Raw genomic sequence first — 17,206 nt, 5'->3', positions numbered from 1 at the left:
AGGAATAAATTCAATAAAATAATGTAAAAGCTGTCCTTCTGGAGTAAAAATCGGTTTTAGAAAACACTAGTGTACTGTAGGTTGCAATTATTGTACCTATACTTAATGAAGAAGTCACAGAGCCTCAGGCCTGCTGTCCTCTTATTGTTCCCCATGCATGCCACAAATATGGCTTGTTATCAATACATCATATATATGTGATATAGATACACATATATATGGTGCATCTCTGCAGAGGCCCTTTTTTAAAAACAAATACTCTGCCATCACAAATATTCCCTGCAATTAAAATGGAGAAATACAAAGCAAAGATTTACTTGTAAAGCTTATCATGGTAGGTACCAGACTGTTCAACTGTTCTTACAGCAAAGTATCATGGTAGGAAAGAAAACCCATACACAGGATTCAAAAGGTGCTTTTATCTGGATAGTCAAACTAGCGAAAACAGGAACTGAGCTACCGCTATACTGAAAGATCTAAGCACCATAGTATGTCTGAAATACACAGTACTTCCAAACAAACTATGAATTCCTTTAGAGATCTGTATCACCAGTGGGCCAAGAAAACAACATCTTAATTTTCTGTTCAGATTTTATTTGAAATCTAATTCAAATTGTCAAAGCTACAAAAAGGGGGAACATTTGAGTTATTTCTGCTATGTCACAACATTCTAAAACAAAATATCACTACTGCCAGCAGATCAGTTACACACATTTCTGATGAAACTTCTAAACACAAAAATGTTTCTTTTGGGAAATAGTCACAATGAAGATATTTTGTACAATATAAAACAATGACAGGTCTACAGATGCTGATACTCATGAGTATACACGTGCATTCACAAAAAAAAAGTCAGGAATGCTTTTTTGTTTTTTAACAGACTGTTCAGGCACAAAAACAAAACCGCATTTCCAGTAAGTGTGACAGCATCATAAAAAATATTAACATTGTCAGTGTTTGCTTTTCTTTGACTTCTTGTGAGATCTGTGAGGAGAACGGGACTGAGACCTGGATTTTTTCCCTGACTTTTTAGGGGATCTGGATCGTGATCTTCTGGATCTTTTGGGTGTCCTGGAGCCAGATGGCGACCTGCAAAAAAAAAAAAAAAAAGTTTAGTGTCAAATACTGATCGATAACACCAACTTCTTCTGCAGTTATTTGGCATTGATTTATTGAGCTAAACAAGGTAGAAAATATTTTTCTCTAGTAAGAGGATGTAACAGAATGGTCTCTTGCTTTTGAGAAAAAGGCAATTTTCACATTATAAAGTTTTTAATGTATTTTGGGCTTAACTTCAGTGCTTAGAACCCACAAGAAAAATAACACCAACTCATGTCCTTCTTAAACTAACATAAGGAATTCACAACATTCCATGTATGCCTCAACCACCTTGGCTCTTGTATTAATAAGCAGCCTGTATCCATAGAGAAGGGAACAGAAATGAAAAATAATGTTGAATTGTGCTATGCTGAAATACTTTTGATACCCATCAAACATGTTCAGCTTGTGATGCAACCCCACAGAAAAAGAATGAACACTCAAATTTACTGTCATCTAACCCACACCTAATACATTAATCTGATATAATCTAAATTGAATGACCATCATTATTAACTCTAAAAAAAAACAAAACCCCCCTCAAATACATTCCTGACTTACAGCACAAGAATCTGATTACTGTAAATACGTACTACGATTTTCTCAACAGCATCAAAGGAATTTTCCTCAGCATGTCTGAGGAACATTTTATCAGTAAGATATTCTATACCTCTAAAATAAGTGGAAGCTGAAGTTTCGAGTTTTGAGCTACAAAAGCATCAATACAATAATAAAATCTCACTCCAAGTTTAACAATAACTAGAGACAATATTTTTGTCAGTCTGGAGATTAGAAAATACCTACTTTGGAAACAAAAAGCCATAAGCAGTATCTAATCTAGATTTTTTTTTTTCATTAAAAAAACAAACCATGGGAGAAGAGCTTCATGTAAGCAAATCATCAGTGAAAGACTACATGCTCACCATAATTCTAAAAGTTCTATGGGCTACAGAAGATTTGTCCTTTGAAAATAAAAAGCTAATAAAGCAACAAGGTGCTTTAGTTTAAAAGCCATATTTCTCAAAATTATCAGTAAACAGGTAAACAAGAATACAGAAGTGAAGAGTCTTGAGCTGTCAAGGCAGGAGGCTGTACACATTTCAGACACCAAGTGTCTGAAGATATTAATCAGGAACATGCAGTATAGTCCATTATGAGAGAAAAAACTTGTGTATCAGATATGCTCTGCTAAAAAACACACAACAAAAAAACCCAGCAAAAACATACGTATGTACTTAACTTTCCTACAACCTGAAACAGAGAAGATGCCAGCTTACCTTTTGGCTTTTTTACTGACATCTCTGGGAGAATCTTTATGTGATGACCGAGAACGTGAACTCTCTTTGTGGGACCGTTCAGAGCGCTCTGAGCGTTCCGATTTTGGCGACGGAGATTTTGCTCGTCTACTGCCACTGCTGCGAGATGGGCTAGGTGAAGCACTGTGTCGTCTTTTCCTTTGTAAAGAAAGCAAATACAGTTATGCACTACACATGCAGAGACACACAGAGAAGTCAAAATGTATATTAAGAAAATGGATTCATTTCTCTAAATATTTTCTTTTGCCAGTGTAACGTTAGATCCTTTTAAGTAATTAAAGAGTAGTAGGCTTTTTATTACATTAAAAAAAAAAAATCAAGTTCAACATGTACACCAAGTTTTCTCTGCTTGAAAAAAAAAAAAAACAAATCAAGGCCTCTGACTCATCTTTGTTTATTGCAGTGTAAAAACATTGCCAGTTTCCTGAAAAGCAAGGCATTTTACCATATCTATGCTTAATACCATGAAGAGTTTGGCTATACAAGTATTAGAAGATCAGAGTGTACAATCAACTACCCTAAAACTAGTTGTTTTGAAGAATTTTCACTATGATATGAATAACATCTAAACCATCGCAAATAATTTGTGGTATGACTTCAGTACAGTTTTCTGACTAATACACTGCAGTCAATCTACTGCTAAGAGAGAGTTAAATATACCCTGTTTTCAGCTGGTTATTTTACAATGTTTCCTCAGGGCCTAATAGAGCCAAAAGGGGATACTATTCAAAAGGGTACGTCACCTGGGGCAGGATAAAAATGACAATTCCTTTAAAATTTTGAAGCATGTTTTAATATCCAAAGTGTGGTTTTTTTGTTGTTGGGTATTTTTTTTGTTTGGGTGGGTTTGTGTTTTTCTTTTAAAATAAGATGTGTGATACAACATAATTTCAAGTCTGCCATTGTATACAAAGATACTAACTGTGAGGTTTTTCCTCCCATCCACTTTACTCCAAGGAAAGCCGTACCTCTCTTTTCTTGTTGGTGTACATTCCTCCTTTTCCTTCTTATCTTTGGACCTGGATTCAGATTTTTCCTTGTCCTTTTTGTCTCTGTCCCGTTCTCTTTCCAACTCTTTTTCTTTTTCCTAAATTATTAGAAGCATTCATTATTTCAGATGAGGTGTGACTAATTACTAAGTAAAGACAATCAAGCTAATCACGAACAGCATGATAGCACTGAGCACTGAAGGAACACAGCACATAATCTGAGATAGAACTAACCTGCTCTTCACATCTTTACTACTGCTTTTTACACAGCAGAAATATTTATTGTAACACAAAAACTGATAAAAGCATGAAAGATGCCACCCCATGTGAGAGTGAGTATCTAATTGGAAACAAACAGTCTTTGATTTTACAAACTTCAGGGAAAAATTACAGCTGTAACAGATTTTCTAAACTAAACTAAACATGAAAGAATAGCAGGAACCTCTTTCTACTTAAAACATATGCATTCATCTTCACTAATTCAGACTGAAAATGGAGATAATCTCATAACTACAAGACATCTAAAGACAAAACAAAAATACAAACAAGATTCTGCAATAACATCTACTCTGTCAAAAAAACCCCACAAATATGGTCCATTTCTATATACCAACAGAACCATTTTGAAAGAAAATATATACCCTGAGCACACCTCATTTGTCTGTCAAATAATTAGAAAATTAATTATACAAAAATAAACCTAAACCATCAGCAAGTCTGAACACAGAGATCAAAAGATGTGCTTCTTTCAGTACTGGTGTAAAAAAAAATTCCTTTCATGGCCCCCCCCCCCCCCGGCCCCAGATATTCCCTGCATACTTCATAAAGAAGACAAAGACAGGGTGATTTAGCTAAACGAGAGAAAGGGGGGGAGGGGAAAAAAAAAAAAAGGCAGGAGAGGAGATAACACAAGTGCAGGAAATACAAGGACAGCTATACTAATCTAGTCTCACATTTTCTTTGCATGGAAGACTTACCAGTAAAATTTTAAAGTGTCCCTTATCATTATACCTACTACTGCAAACTATTGTTAGATTCCACTAAAATCAATGGGCTCTTAAGTTATGCCTAGCTTATTTGATAGCATAACATTATTTCATCTTGATAAACAGGAATAAACAGTATTTTAAATAGCTGTAAATTCCTATTCTCTTAACAATATACAATACTAGGAAATTTACTCTTAGAAAGCTTATCCTATAGTAAATGAGACAAAAAACCATGACCAACCACCAAGTTCATGGGAAATGTAATCAGAACCAGTATTATATTATTATTATACAAACTAATTTTATTATGGCATTAAAGCAAAAGATAAAGTTATTCCCTTAACAATGGGGTTATTATTGTTTTAAAGAACACCTGTTATAATTATCATTAAATACTTAACTAAGTATTACCTTCATCATTGAAAGTGAGATAATTATTAAAAAACTAAACTCTTGCAAGCTAGTTGAACTAATTCAACACAAGGCATCTAACAAAGTTACCAGGATTACAACTTCTGGTTTTTTTAAGCTACTGTCTTACTAAACATTCTGTGCTTACTGTAATCACTTTTCTCCAATTACAGAAAAAAGAGGAAGTGGGAAGTTTTAGGATAAAACTACATTTAAAAGGAAAGTTACTTATAAAAATTGAAGTCTTAACTGCTAACATCAACCTCCAAATGTTTAAGTCTCCCTCAGGGATCAGCTTTATTAATTTTTACAAGTCTCTTCAAGGTACTGTGCAAAATTACTTTAGTGAATTAGTCAGATACTGAGCACCAAATAATGCAAAGAACAACCGACAGACAAACACCTGGTGAAAACTGCCTATTTGTATTTAGCTTTCAAGAAACTGCATGGGTACCCAATTTCATCAGTCATCTATCAGGCTGTGAAACCAGATTAGAGAAGCAAATCCACCTACTCTCTCTCACTAAATGCATTGTCCAAACAGGTTACATGTTCTTTCGTTATGTTTCAAAGATTCCAGATCACATGACATCACATATATGATGTTAATTTTTAAAGCCGCTCTGATTTCATAGTCCAGAGAGAACTACTAAAAAAGGTAATGGTACAGAATTATTCACTTTTGGGTGACAGCATGAGCTGGAATTATCCAGGAAATCTTAGACACTGGAGAATCAGAAGCACATATGCTGCTTAATACTTTTCCTTTTCTTCCTTTGGAAGCCTTTAGCACAATGGATCAGTTACTAAAAGCAAAATGAAAAGCCTGATGAACATCTTCAGTTGACAGCTCTCCCTTTCCTTTCCCACACCTAACAGTTTGCTTTATGTAGTAGATCCAGAAGTGACCTCTTTAAGCTTTCAATACATTCTAATGACACCCATCTGTACACTGTGAAATGCTACATTATTTTTATTAAAAAGAGAGATTATATCTACTCTGCAGAAAGCACTTGGACTTAGACATGCAGTTTGACATTACAGTAGAATTTTAACGAGAACCATGTGTTGTTTAACTTAATGCCACCTTACATTGGATAAACTCAGTAAAAGCCTAATCACAGAATCAGAGCCAAACATAAAGAACATTTCTTACCCTCTGGAGCAGCTTGTCTCTATAGTGTTCAACCTGTTCCTGAAAACTCTGGCCTGGTTTCTTGGGTCTTTTCCCAGACTCTAACTCATCCTGAAACTTCATCACCTTAAGCTGTGAAAATAATACTGACCATTAGGTTATTGGGCTTATTATTATCCAGTTAGGCAGGTGGCTGAAAATGAAATTTCCATGATTTATAATCTGTGTTCTTCATTCTTTCTATACAAGTTTGTGCACAAAAAGATACTAACTTACTTTAAACTGGATCAAAGCAACAAAACCGCATACTCGTCTGCAGGCACCTGCAGTTGTTTACAGACATGTTAAGAACTAAAAATAAAGGGATTTTTTTTCTGTTATTCTACTAAATTCTGTTCCCATCATTAGAACACTGCACCCTTATATTTCTTAGATCATTATCTATCTGGTTTTTTTTCTTTCAAAATGAGGTAATTTACTGCAGGTGTCTTAACATTGTTTCAACTTCTCTTATCTACTCCAAGTTTTCCTTCAGAAACTGCATTATTTCCATTTAAGCCTAAATATTAAAATCAAATGACTGACATAATTAGGACATAAATTAGAAACAAATGCATCTCCTCTTTAGGGCTGTTTGCACAGAGTGGCTGATTTGAAAGAAGTGATTTTTACTAACGTAGTACTCTTTCACGTGCTATCGAGCTTAGCAACAAAATTCAGTTCACTAGTGCTACTAAATGTAACACTAAATTTACTGTGATAATATCCCCAACTGAGTCACAAAGTTAAACAAATGTCAGAATTTTTCCATGTAGATTTTTTTTTTTCCCCTCGATACACTGAAACCCTCCTCCAAGTTGATTCACATCATAAAACTTCACTCACGTCTCTCATCATTTGTCAATTCTTTATTCTTACTGACATGGCCTTTTACAAACAAACCTTCAATTTTTCTGGATGAGGAGGTGTCTCTCTTTTGCGGGGGGGGGGGGGGAGGAGGAGCAGCTTGGTAACAAGTCATGTTGTATTTGTCAGCCCTCTTCCAAATGTTTATGCTCTCACCCTCCTGTATTTCCTGTTTCAATACTGACCTGCACAGTCATATCTGTAAGAGTAGACTTTTCCAGTGCTTGAGGTTTCATTTTTAGGGAACACACAAAATATTTTTCTCTTTAGAAATATTTAACTTTGCCACACTGAAAACACACAAAGGAAAAGACTTTGCAACTGTGTCCATTTTGATTATCTGAAAGGATTCTTATTCTCCAGGTCCTCAATTCCCTAATATAAAGTAGGCACAAAATCAAACCCTAAAGGTTTTTTCTTCCCTCTCAAAAGCAGCAGGCCAGCCTGCATATGAAGATACCATGTATTCTAATCAGCCCTTCCAATTACTGACTGAGCAGAAAGGGAAGATACCACAAAACCAAACTAATCAGAAGAACAAATATGTTAAGAAACATAAAACCCAGGCAAGGATAGCACTACTTTGAACAGGATCCCCTTCCCCTTCAGTTAGAGCTTATGCCAACAACACATTTTTTCATTTTAGAAAAGGGCATTGCTATCTTGTACCATGGTAAATTTCTGACAAATATTCTGCCTACCTCCCTCATTTACAGAGTATGCTCTACCTACGGTTGAGTATTTTTCATTTTTTCTTACAATTCAGCCAATTAAATAGTCAGCAGCCAATGGAAAACTGACATCGTCATTTGTCACATACCACTCCACCTTCCATAAAGGCATTTTTTCTTCTCCCCTCCTTCGAATGCAGAAGTTTCAAAAGCAGGAATACCTCTTGGAACCAAATATTCAGTGTCACCCTATACCACCTGTTCTGGTAAGAAATGAAGATTGCCTTCTCTACCATCATGTAAACTCCAAGGCCATAAGCTGCTTCACACATTCAGTACTGAACTGAAGGAGTACAGAGGAGGCTTAGCTGATCCAGAAGGCCTCTTGGGCTGTCACAGTATGAACATGCCCATAAGAATTCTACTTTGTTTTCCCAACTAAATCACCCAGATAATTTAAAAAACAAAACAAAAAACCCAATCCTTAGAAGATTTTATTTCTTTACATTTTTAGCCAACAAAGCTGTGGCACTATCTGTTTAACCATACTTTGAAAGCAAGGAAGCGTAAGTCTATAGCCCAGAGTAACCTGAAATGAAGGAAAACTAGGAATCTGATCAACAGGCTTTACTTGATTTAATAAGCTTATCTAGATGCAAAGAAATGCTGAACTTCTAGCAGCCTGTTTTACATGCATGTCACACAACCCACTGCTGGCATGAAATTTAAAATGCCAAGAGGAACTATTCGCATGTAATCTTTCCAGTAACTGGGGGGGGGGAGGAAGGTGGTCATTAGCAGGTGCCTAGAGGAAGAGAGGAAAAATAGGAAAAGCCTATACAATAACCACTGACTCAACACCTCCCTAAACTCCAACTATGTTGAGAACATACAGTTTCCCGAGACAGTTGTGGTCTTTTACAGACCAATCATCAAAGGATCTCTCTTCCGCATACTTGCTCTATCTCCCTTTGAACCCATGTAAACTGACTCCTTTTAGAAAGATGTTGTGGATAGAGGAAAGCAGCTCTAGTACATCCCCTGGAAAAGGAGACTAAGTGTTACAAAATCCTGAGATAGCATCAACAGCTCACTACAGAAATACCATTCTCTTCCACCTTCCTTCTCCACTCTTGCACCCCAAGCAAAGGGTTCCTCCTGTACCCTGCCCTTGCAGGAGTTGCAGTGCTTGGCTGAGCCTTCCATAAGCCAGATCAATTCACTAATCCAGCAGAAGCCCCACACTTCAATTTTATTTTTTTTTTTTCCCCCTGCACTAGTAAGATGTATTGGCTTGGGAAGAACAAGCAAGTGCCAGAGCTCACAGGTAGGATCAGAATATTCCTTTTCAGCAGAGGTGAGCAGTTAGATCAGATCAGCTCATCCTACACCTTCACGTACAGCAGCTTTTGCTACTTGCTCTAAAACATCACCACCGTAACTATGTTTTAAAAGAGAAAGAATTACATAGGTCCCAAAGTCCAGAAAAGAATTCTCTAAAGAATTCCACCACTCAGAATTACTATATAAACTTAGACGTTTGGTTATCTCCCTTTGCCATTTCACTATTCATAGCATATTGGCCATAGTGAACACCCTTCTTATTGTTCTTTTCATGTAGAGTATATGAGGCTTATATTCCTATCATACAGTTCCAGAAACACCCCCAGGGAGAAAGAGATCCTTAAACCCTCAGCTTAAATCTGCTTAAGCATCTAATCAATGAATTTTGTAAGCATTCCACTTCATAAACCTGCATTTAGAAAGAACTAATATATTCTCATTGAATTGGTTATTCTTGAACTATTCTTGTCCAACAGACAAAAGCTATTAAGCCTGTTCATCCTTAGGAGTGGATACATTGACTTCATCTAGACTACCTCCGGAGTCAGTAATATGCATGGTAATAAGGAAGGGGAAAATTCTTCAAAAACCTGTGCCAAAACTTCATAATACTGTCTTAGACACAGCAGTCTCCCACAGCAGAGAGAGTTCAGAGGTTTTCAGAGACTGCAATGCAGAAGTGTCAAATCTCATTGGAGCTCCTGTAAGCAATCTCTACTAAATGCTCCAAAGCAGGGATCATTATTTCTCACTAACCATGAGGAGGTATCTCTCTTAAGTTCAAGATAAACAGCTACACAAGATGCCTCTTGTCTACTGGTTCTTATCTTGAAATTTTCCCCCTCTCTCCTCAAAATAATTTGAGGAGAGTTTAAAAGATTCAGCCTTTCCTAGAAGTTGAGGCCTTGATTATACACTAACCAGTAAGCTAGCAAGTTACAGAAAAAGGTAACATCTTGTTACCACAGTTTTGGGAAACCACAGACTGATGCAAACTGAAGCTGTGCCCATAGCTTTTTGCATTTTGACACAAACACGTGTGCTGTGGGTAGCCTCCCTCACTTAAAACGAATCTATTTTCAAGAACTGTTCGTGGTTTTCTAATCTTCTGCTGATACTGTTTGAGTCCATACACAGTGGTCTTCATGGGGAAAAAAAGGCTTTTTCACAAGAGGTTATTCCACAGGTACACTGCCTCAGAACTTAAGTGACCAGGTTCAAACACAACTTATTTGAGGTAAATTAGCTGCATACTACATACTAGGATTAACTAGGAAGTTAATCACCAGATGCTTGATGAAAGACAGGAACTTCTGCTTGATACATAACTGCACTCAAACCTAGACCGATTACAGACAGGATAGAAATCCGAGCAGACCAAAATGTTCTGGTTTAGACTTGCCCCAACAATGGCTGCAATCAGTCCTAGACTTTGCCAGAAGCAGAGCAAAATATTTATTTGAAAGCTTGAGTTTTCCAGCAAGTCTATGAGCAGCGGAATTTCTGCAGCTACAATATCGTCAACAACAGATGACAGCAATACTGATGTACATGTGAAATACCTCTTCAGCCATAACAGACCTCTGGCATGCTCAACCACACTCACAGGATGCTATGTGTCTCGGAGATAAGCAATTCCTCATTTTTGTCTTTGTGAAAAGCAGAAATAGATTCCAAGATTTAAAATAGACCAGAACCTGCTGAATTAAGATAGTCATTATCTTCTAAGGAACAACTGCTACAAATAGCGAAACTATTGATCAAGCAAGAGCCAATTTGTCTCATCTGTTATTATTAAGCTGCAATGAGTAAGATATTTAATTGGATAGCTTTTTGCCATTTTGCAGTGGCCTCAAATGAACTAGGTGCAGAAAGCTCCACAGACTATAAAGACCAAAGGGTTATGTTGTTCTAGTGATGATTACAAGCCTCAGACAGCTCCTCTGGCTTGATTAACAAATACACAAAAGTAAGTATTCTGCATACTAAGCACCATAATCCAGAGAAAGAAATAATGGAAACTGTATGGAACTTCAGTTTCTTGACAAAGGTATGGAGGGCCTTGAAATCCAGAACAGGCCGTGGATACAATCTGCTCTTGTGAACTATGCTTAATCTATTCTTATCTTGTCGTCTAGTCATTCTCTGTTGAAGACTGAATACTACACTAAAGGAACTTTGATCTTGTCTGGTACAGCAATTCATATCAAGAAAGTAAGAAGAGTCACCTCCTTTCCTTTGTGACATGCAGGAAAAACCCCTTTGGCTCTTGGTAGAAAAATAAACTGTACCTCAAATACCATGACACTTTTTTTTTCAGGGCAGGGGGACAATCTGTTTACGCACTGGGCAAGGGAGTACTGACAGAGCACAGACATAGGACAGTATAACAGAATCCAACCCTGCAACTCCTGGAGCTTAGTGGTACATTGCAGAAAGGCTGAACAGGAAGACTGAAGACCATTCATCTTCTACCTCTGATTAAACAATCAAACACTACTTTGAGGTCTCAGGTGGCTAACACAAAGGTGAGTAAAAGGCAGCTACTAAAGAGGACAAATCTCCCCGTTTGACCCTTTTGGAAGCACCGATATATCTGGATTTGTGAAAACCCTGCCTCCTGCTGCAGATGAAACCTGCACTGTGCTTTTTTTGGGGTAGGATTATAAAATCTTGCGCAGCAAGATGGAGACAGAAGTAAAGTACCTTAGAGAATGGTCCAAGCAGGACAATGCTGCTTCATTTTGTCTGTGAATTTTTGTATGCTCTGAGGAAACAAGCTTAATGAACAATTTAAGCAACATAAAATTCCCATTTTTCTAACACTTCACAGAACTGAGGTCTCTTTACAGAGAGGAATACACCTTTCTTTTATATGTCCCTGGGGCAGGGAAAGAGAGACACACATGCACAGCACTGTAAAGACCATTCTGAAATTTGAGTTATAATGTAAAGCAAAGTGCCAATCTTTCCACACTTAAAAAAAAACAGCAAAGAAATAACTGTATTTCAGTGTTACAAAAAAGCCTCTGCTCTTGCTAAGTTCTGGAAAGAATCCACACTTCAGCAAGGTTAACAGGGGTGGCAAACAAAGGGTTAATAACTTGCCTTCTCTGATGGCACCAGTCTGATGGCTGTGGCCAAAGTTTGTTTCTTACTGCCCTTTCCCCTCCCAGCTGACAAGCTTAATTTACTAAGTGCCAAGAGAAAGAATTGTTTGTATTCATGAATTTAAAAAAAAAACACATGAAAAAAATGTGTTTCAGCTTCCCCGGTAGTCACTGTGTAAACTGCTAGAGAATCAGACTTTGTCATTTTTTTTTGCCAAAGATTGTACATGACATTTTTAACAGTGTATATTAGATGGCATAATTGTTAAAGCTGGTAATTGGTTTTTTCCTCACTTCCTCCTCTCAAATTTAATAATGGATGTGTTCTTTGGCAGGGACTGGGTACATACCCAAAGAAGAAACTTTGAGCATGAATGCTTTAAAGTAGTACAGGGAGTACCTTCCTGTCAATGACAAACTTGAAGAGAAATTTTAAAATTTAACTACTTCTACATAGTGTCTGAAGTGTTCTGAAAATGAAAAAAATGACAATCCTTTTCTGGCAGTTCCAAAAGTCTGAAACTGAGACAATAATTTACTTACCACAAAGAATAAAGATGGCAACATGCACTTGAAAACCTCAAATATTTACCACCTAAAACTGTTACAGATGGGATACACTGATAAAAGAAGTTGCAACACTTGTGCAGTGTAAAATTGCCAATGGTTAAAGTAAATCACTTCCTAATCTGCCTCCACAACTGCCAGGATAACATCTATAAAACAGATACTCAATCTGAAAGGAGACCTTTCCATAACCACTATAATCATTATTACAGCAAAATGAAAACTAGTTTCTCTTGTACTTTTGTTAGCCTAACATCATATATTTTCTACAGAACTACTGCCACCATGAGTCAAGTCAGACATAAATCCCATTTAGCTTTTCTCGAATTCAGAATTTACTCACTTCAAATGGCTATGTATCATGAACTTTCAAACTGCTACGCAAAGCAAGAGGTTTCTAAGTGCTTAGTTATACTCCATTAATTTTAATAATCTGAATTATTAAGCAGAAGCATATTTGGGAGAAACAACAGTTGTGACATTTTAAAATATTACTGCTTGTGCATCTTAGAGTATTATTGGGCTTTGCTAATGTCTGATTTTAGCTAACCAGTACATTATAGCATAAATAGGTAGGCAGCCACAATTCCACCTTCAAAATACTACCCAAATTATAATCTGTCACTTGGAGATGCTATAACAAGTAGTTTAGCAGCTTCTTATCACTTTAATGCACTGAACAGAAGTTACAAGAATTTCAGTATTCACTGTATCATGGGTTTTAATACTGAATACAAGCTGGAAAATTGCATGCAATTTTAAACCTGTTTTGCATGGCACTGTATGACAGAAAGGCTTCGCTGCTAGACAAAGCCCATGCTAAATTCAAGTTCTAGTTACCTTCCCAGTCAACCACAAGATCAGAAGCCAGCGTGAAGACATAAGAATCTGTGCTCATCAACCTTAACAGCTATACTAACACCTGTGCTTGAAGAAAGGATAAAAGAATGAGTGAGCCCTATAAAATGCATATATGTCTTCAATTAAAATGCAACTAAAGCAGTTGGTCCTGAAATGGGGCATCTACTTCTTTGTTTGATGGCTGACACAGTGAAAAGAGCAACTTTCAAATGCAATAAAATACAGACACTTCAAGGCGAGAGAGAGAGAGAGAACAAGAAAGGCATAGGACTAAGGCCACATCCAAAAGTCACTCCCATTTGCCAAGAGGAGGAAAGTGTAGAGGAACCCAAACAATCCAAGGCTACCAGTGTTACTGGAAAAGGACACTGAAAAAGAAGAGTAATTCTGAACATGCAATATCCCCTGACTCAATTTTTCATTTTTTCCTGCATTATTTTGAAAGCCAAAACAAAGCAAGGCTGTAAACAAACATACCTTTATAAAAATATACTGGATTAAAAAAAACACTATATACCAAGACTACAATTATTTCAGTAAAAAGAACTCCCTATTTTATGTAGAGAGCTCAGGGGTGGGGGGGGAGGATGGGAAAGGTACAGAAGGGTGGCACAAAACATCACATGCTGACCTCTATCTCTCGGAGTTTGGCACGCTTCTCTTCACTCATTTCTGAGTATTTCACTGATGACTTGGATTCAGGCATTTCTTCTTTAATAGGATTGGAATACATGTGTTGCTCTTCTGACTTCGAACTCTGAGTGTCTTCCTCATCTTCACTTTCTTCTTCTTGACTTTACAGAAAACATACAGAATTAACCGATATATATATATAAAAGACAATTATCTGTTACAAAATTTACCATCTCTCCTACTTAGTTTCTATGATTAGTTACTAGTTGTGAAATCTGTTAAGATTGTTATGTAAAAGTCTGCAGGTACAAAACAGTCTCCAGCTGTGAGATAGATATCTTAATATTTCCATTTAATTAAATAATTAGTTTTTTATTACTCAGATGATTTACACTTTTCATATAAACAGACTGCAGAAGAATTTGAAATTTACACTCACCAAATCCATATCTAACTCAGTTACAGAACAAGTTCACTACCTCAACAAAATCTCTTTAAGTGCTGTAATCTTGCTTTTCAGATACATTAAGTTTTATAAAAGAACAGAATTTACTGCACTTTTGCTTTTGGGAGACAAACCTGAGACATGGCAGATATTCAAAATTATATTCCCATACTGGCCACTAGAGCGCTGCAGGACTACATGCAATGCATTAAGATATTCAAGCACTACTAATAGATGCTCTCAATTGCCTAAACAACAAAGTAAAAGACTGCTCAAAAACAACAGATGGCATACAGCCTATTAGCATCCAAAGAAACATACACATCAGAACATTATTCACTGTGTGTGTTGTGAAAGCAAAAGGCAGAGGTTTAGGTAGATTCATACATACCTGACATCAAGATTTCCAAACTGTAAAATACTACTTTAGTTCTTACTATTTGACATTAAGTTACCAAATCTGCATAAATTTGAACATCATGGTTAACAACTCTACCAAAATGTGTAATTTATCATGTTAGAAAAAAATTATGGGGGCTGAAAGCATGCTGCACTAAAATCCTGATTTTTCTTCATTTTCTTATTTTCCTACTTCCTAACTTTCATTCTTATTCTGCTCTTATAATACATACATATCTTGTAGGAAGTGCCAAAACCACTCAACCTTAGAGGCAGAAAATGAGTATGTTTTCATCAGAATGAAAAAGTATTTACTTTTGAATTTCTTCCTCCTCAGATTCTTCATGTTGGTCAAAAAGCTCCCACTTAGAAGTAGTAACAGCTAGAAGAAACAGTAAGATAATTTTAACAACAGAAAAAGCTATCACTTAATCTGAAAATTAGTATTTGTAGATATAATAAAAAATTACAATGTGATAAAGTTTATCAGCATCTAGCACTTAATACAGACTTTCTATTTCACAGAAATACATAAAACTGCACGTTATCAGAATATTTACTATTTACGAAGTTATTCACTTATATTGCATATCATGTTTCAGTAAATCCTTCAAAAGCAGCCAAGTATTTGTCAGTTTGTAAAATTTTATCTTCCGAACAAACATTTAGAAAGACTGCCAGTCACATACCCAGATTTTTTTTTTCCAATATTTATTCTTAATGAAGTGGATATTCTTTTTAAAGGTTGGTAAGTTATTGAAGTAGAGTAACAAAAACAGAATACACTACTTTCTTCACTGAAGTTATAACCAAAAAAGAAGTTACAATTGAAAATCCTACTGGATTACTACAATAGTCATATTAGAACTTTTAAACAGATCGGTTGAAAATAACCATGAAATAATAGGTAAGTGACATTAAGCTTCCCGTTTACTTATGGAAGTATTTTAGTTTACTATATATACTTTGAAAACTAACCTTGAGCTTCCAGTTCCGATTCATCCACTGCTTCCCACTTCGAAGGGGCAACTTTAAATATAGGCTCATTCTTTTTTGAGTCTTCAGCCGTATCCACTGTTGGAGAAAGAGACACAGAAAAAAAATAATTTCCAAAGCTCTTCAAAAGTTCAAACAGAAAAATCCTTATATAACAATAAATTTAAATACTGCAGTGTATTATACCATTTTATTATTTGCAGAGAAAAGAAATTAGGATTTGGAACCTGATGTGCATAACATCAGAAGATGCCTACTGTGTCTCTGAAGCAATTACAATCTAAAAGCAGTTTTAAAACTAATTCTTCCTAGAACAAAGTGAAATTAATCAATTCAACATTTTATGAAGCTACATGCCATGTTCATTCTCAGCTGTACTTGTAAAAACTACTCAGGAAAAAGAGATCATCAAAAATTAAAGAATCAAATTGAAAGTAAGGCTGAAACATTTCATACAAGGAACTCCATCAAGATCGTCATCCAATGATTTAATTGGGACTCCATCCAGATCATCAATAGGAGCAGCATCAATAGGAATTCCATCCACATCTTCTAGTGGAGCACCATCAAGCTCTTCCTCAATGGGAGCACCATCAAGATCATCTGGTACTTCCTGAAAGCAAATAATTTCAGGAACAAATCTACATTGCTTTTCTTTACTTCTCCAATTATTGATTAATTTCTTTTTAAAGAAGTAGCTTTAAAAAATACCTAAAACCCAAAAAACTCAACTTAAGTAATTTTTGCTACCAAGTACAGTTGTTTATTGCAGAGGAAAAATATGACAATATCCTCCTATAAAAAACCATAAGCAAGAACTTGGAATTTGTCCACAATGTACTGGAAGCTTTGCAATACCTATATGCAAAAGAAGAGATATTAAGCTGAGGCTTAGCTTGAAATGAGCAAATTACAGTCAGATAAATTATTCTTAGTATATATGAAAGATTCCCTGGGAACCAGTACTCTGAACTGACAGAAGTCAACTATTTAGCAGGAATGCAAACTTAAGGAACACGCATAAATGATAGACACATCTACATATTCTGTTCAGTACAGGCACTATTAGGTGCACGTTCACCCTGCTCTACTGCTAAGTGAAATAAGCTAATCTTCCAATTATACTGTAGGTCTCCCTCCTGCTTTTCTGAAAGGCACATTTCCACAGAGTTACAAAATGAACTTACTCTAAACATACATCTATTTATTAGCATCCACTGTCTTGGTTCTCTTAAATAATATTTATACATAACTGTAAACACATCAGTACACATTCACTCAGGGCTAATGGTATTCTAGAAATTTTAAGCCTAGAACATCAAAATATTGAATAGTA

The 17,206-nt window shown here is 36.1% G+C and overlaps 1 protein-coding gene across 2 annotated transcripts in view; it reads right to left on the bottom strand.

The window, feature by feature from the left end:
* Window positions 1-573: 573 nt before the first annotated feature.
* The window catches only part of U2SURP (U2 snRNP-associated SURP domain containing), a 47,613-nt gene continuing 30,980 nt past the window's right edge, over window positions 574-17,206 (bottom strand). For both annotated transcript variants that reach the window (XM_010568358.1, XM_010568359.1), the window contains exons 20-27: window positions 16,327-16,483; window positions 15,853-15,948; window positions 15,190-15,256; window positions 14,029-14,191; window positions 5,960-6,070; window positions 3,383-3,501; window positions 2,376-2,552; window positions 574-1,089 (exon numbers count right to left, since the gene is read on the bottom strand). In XM_010568358.1, coding sequence (XP_010566660.1) covers window positions 951-1,089; window positions 2,376-2,552; window positions 3,383-3,501; window positions 5,960-6,070; window positions 14,029-14,191; window positions 15,190-15,256; window positions 15,853-15,948; window positions 16,327-16,483 — 1,029 coding nt within the window. In that variant the 3' untranslated portion in view covers window positions 574-950. The remainder of the gene's footprint in view (window positions 1,090-2,375; window positions 2,553-3,382; window positions 3,502-5,959; window positions 6,071-14,028; window positions 14,192-15,189; window positions 15,257-15,852; window positions 15,949-16,326; window positions 16,484-17,206) is intronic.

The sequence above is a fragment of the Haliaeetus leucocephalus genome, unplaced genomic scaffold, assembly GCF_000737465.1.
Source record: "Haliaeetus leucocephalus isolate CR32 unplaced genomic scaffold, Haliaeetus_leucocephalus-4.0 Scaffold240, whole genome shotgun sequence".
Taxonomy (NCBI): Eukaryota; Metazoa; Chordata; class Aves; order Accipitriformes; family Accipitridae; genus Haliaeetus; species Haliaeetus leucocephalus.
Note: the sequence above shows the minus strand (reverse complement) of the source record. Positions and strands in the feature narration are given on the sequence as shown.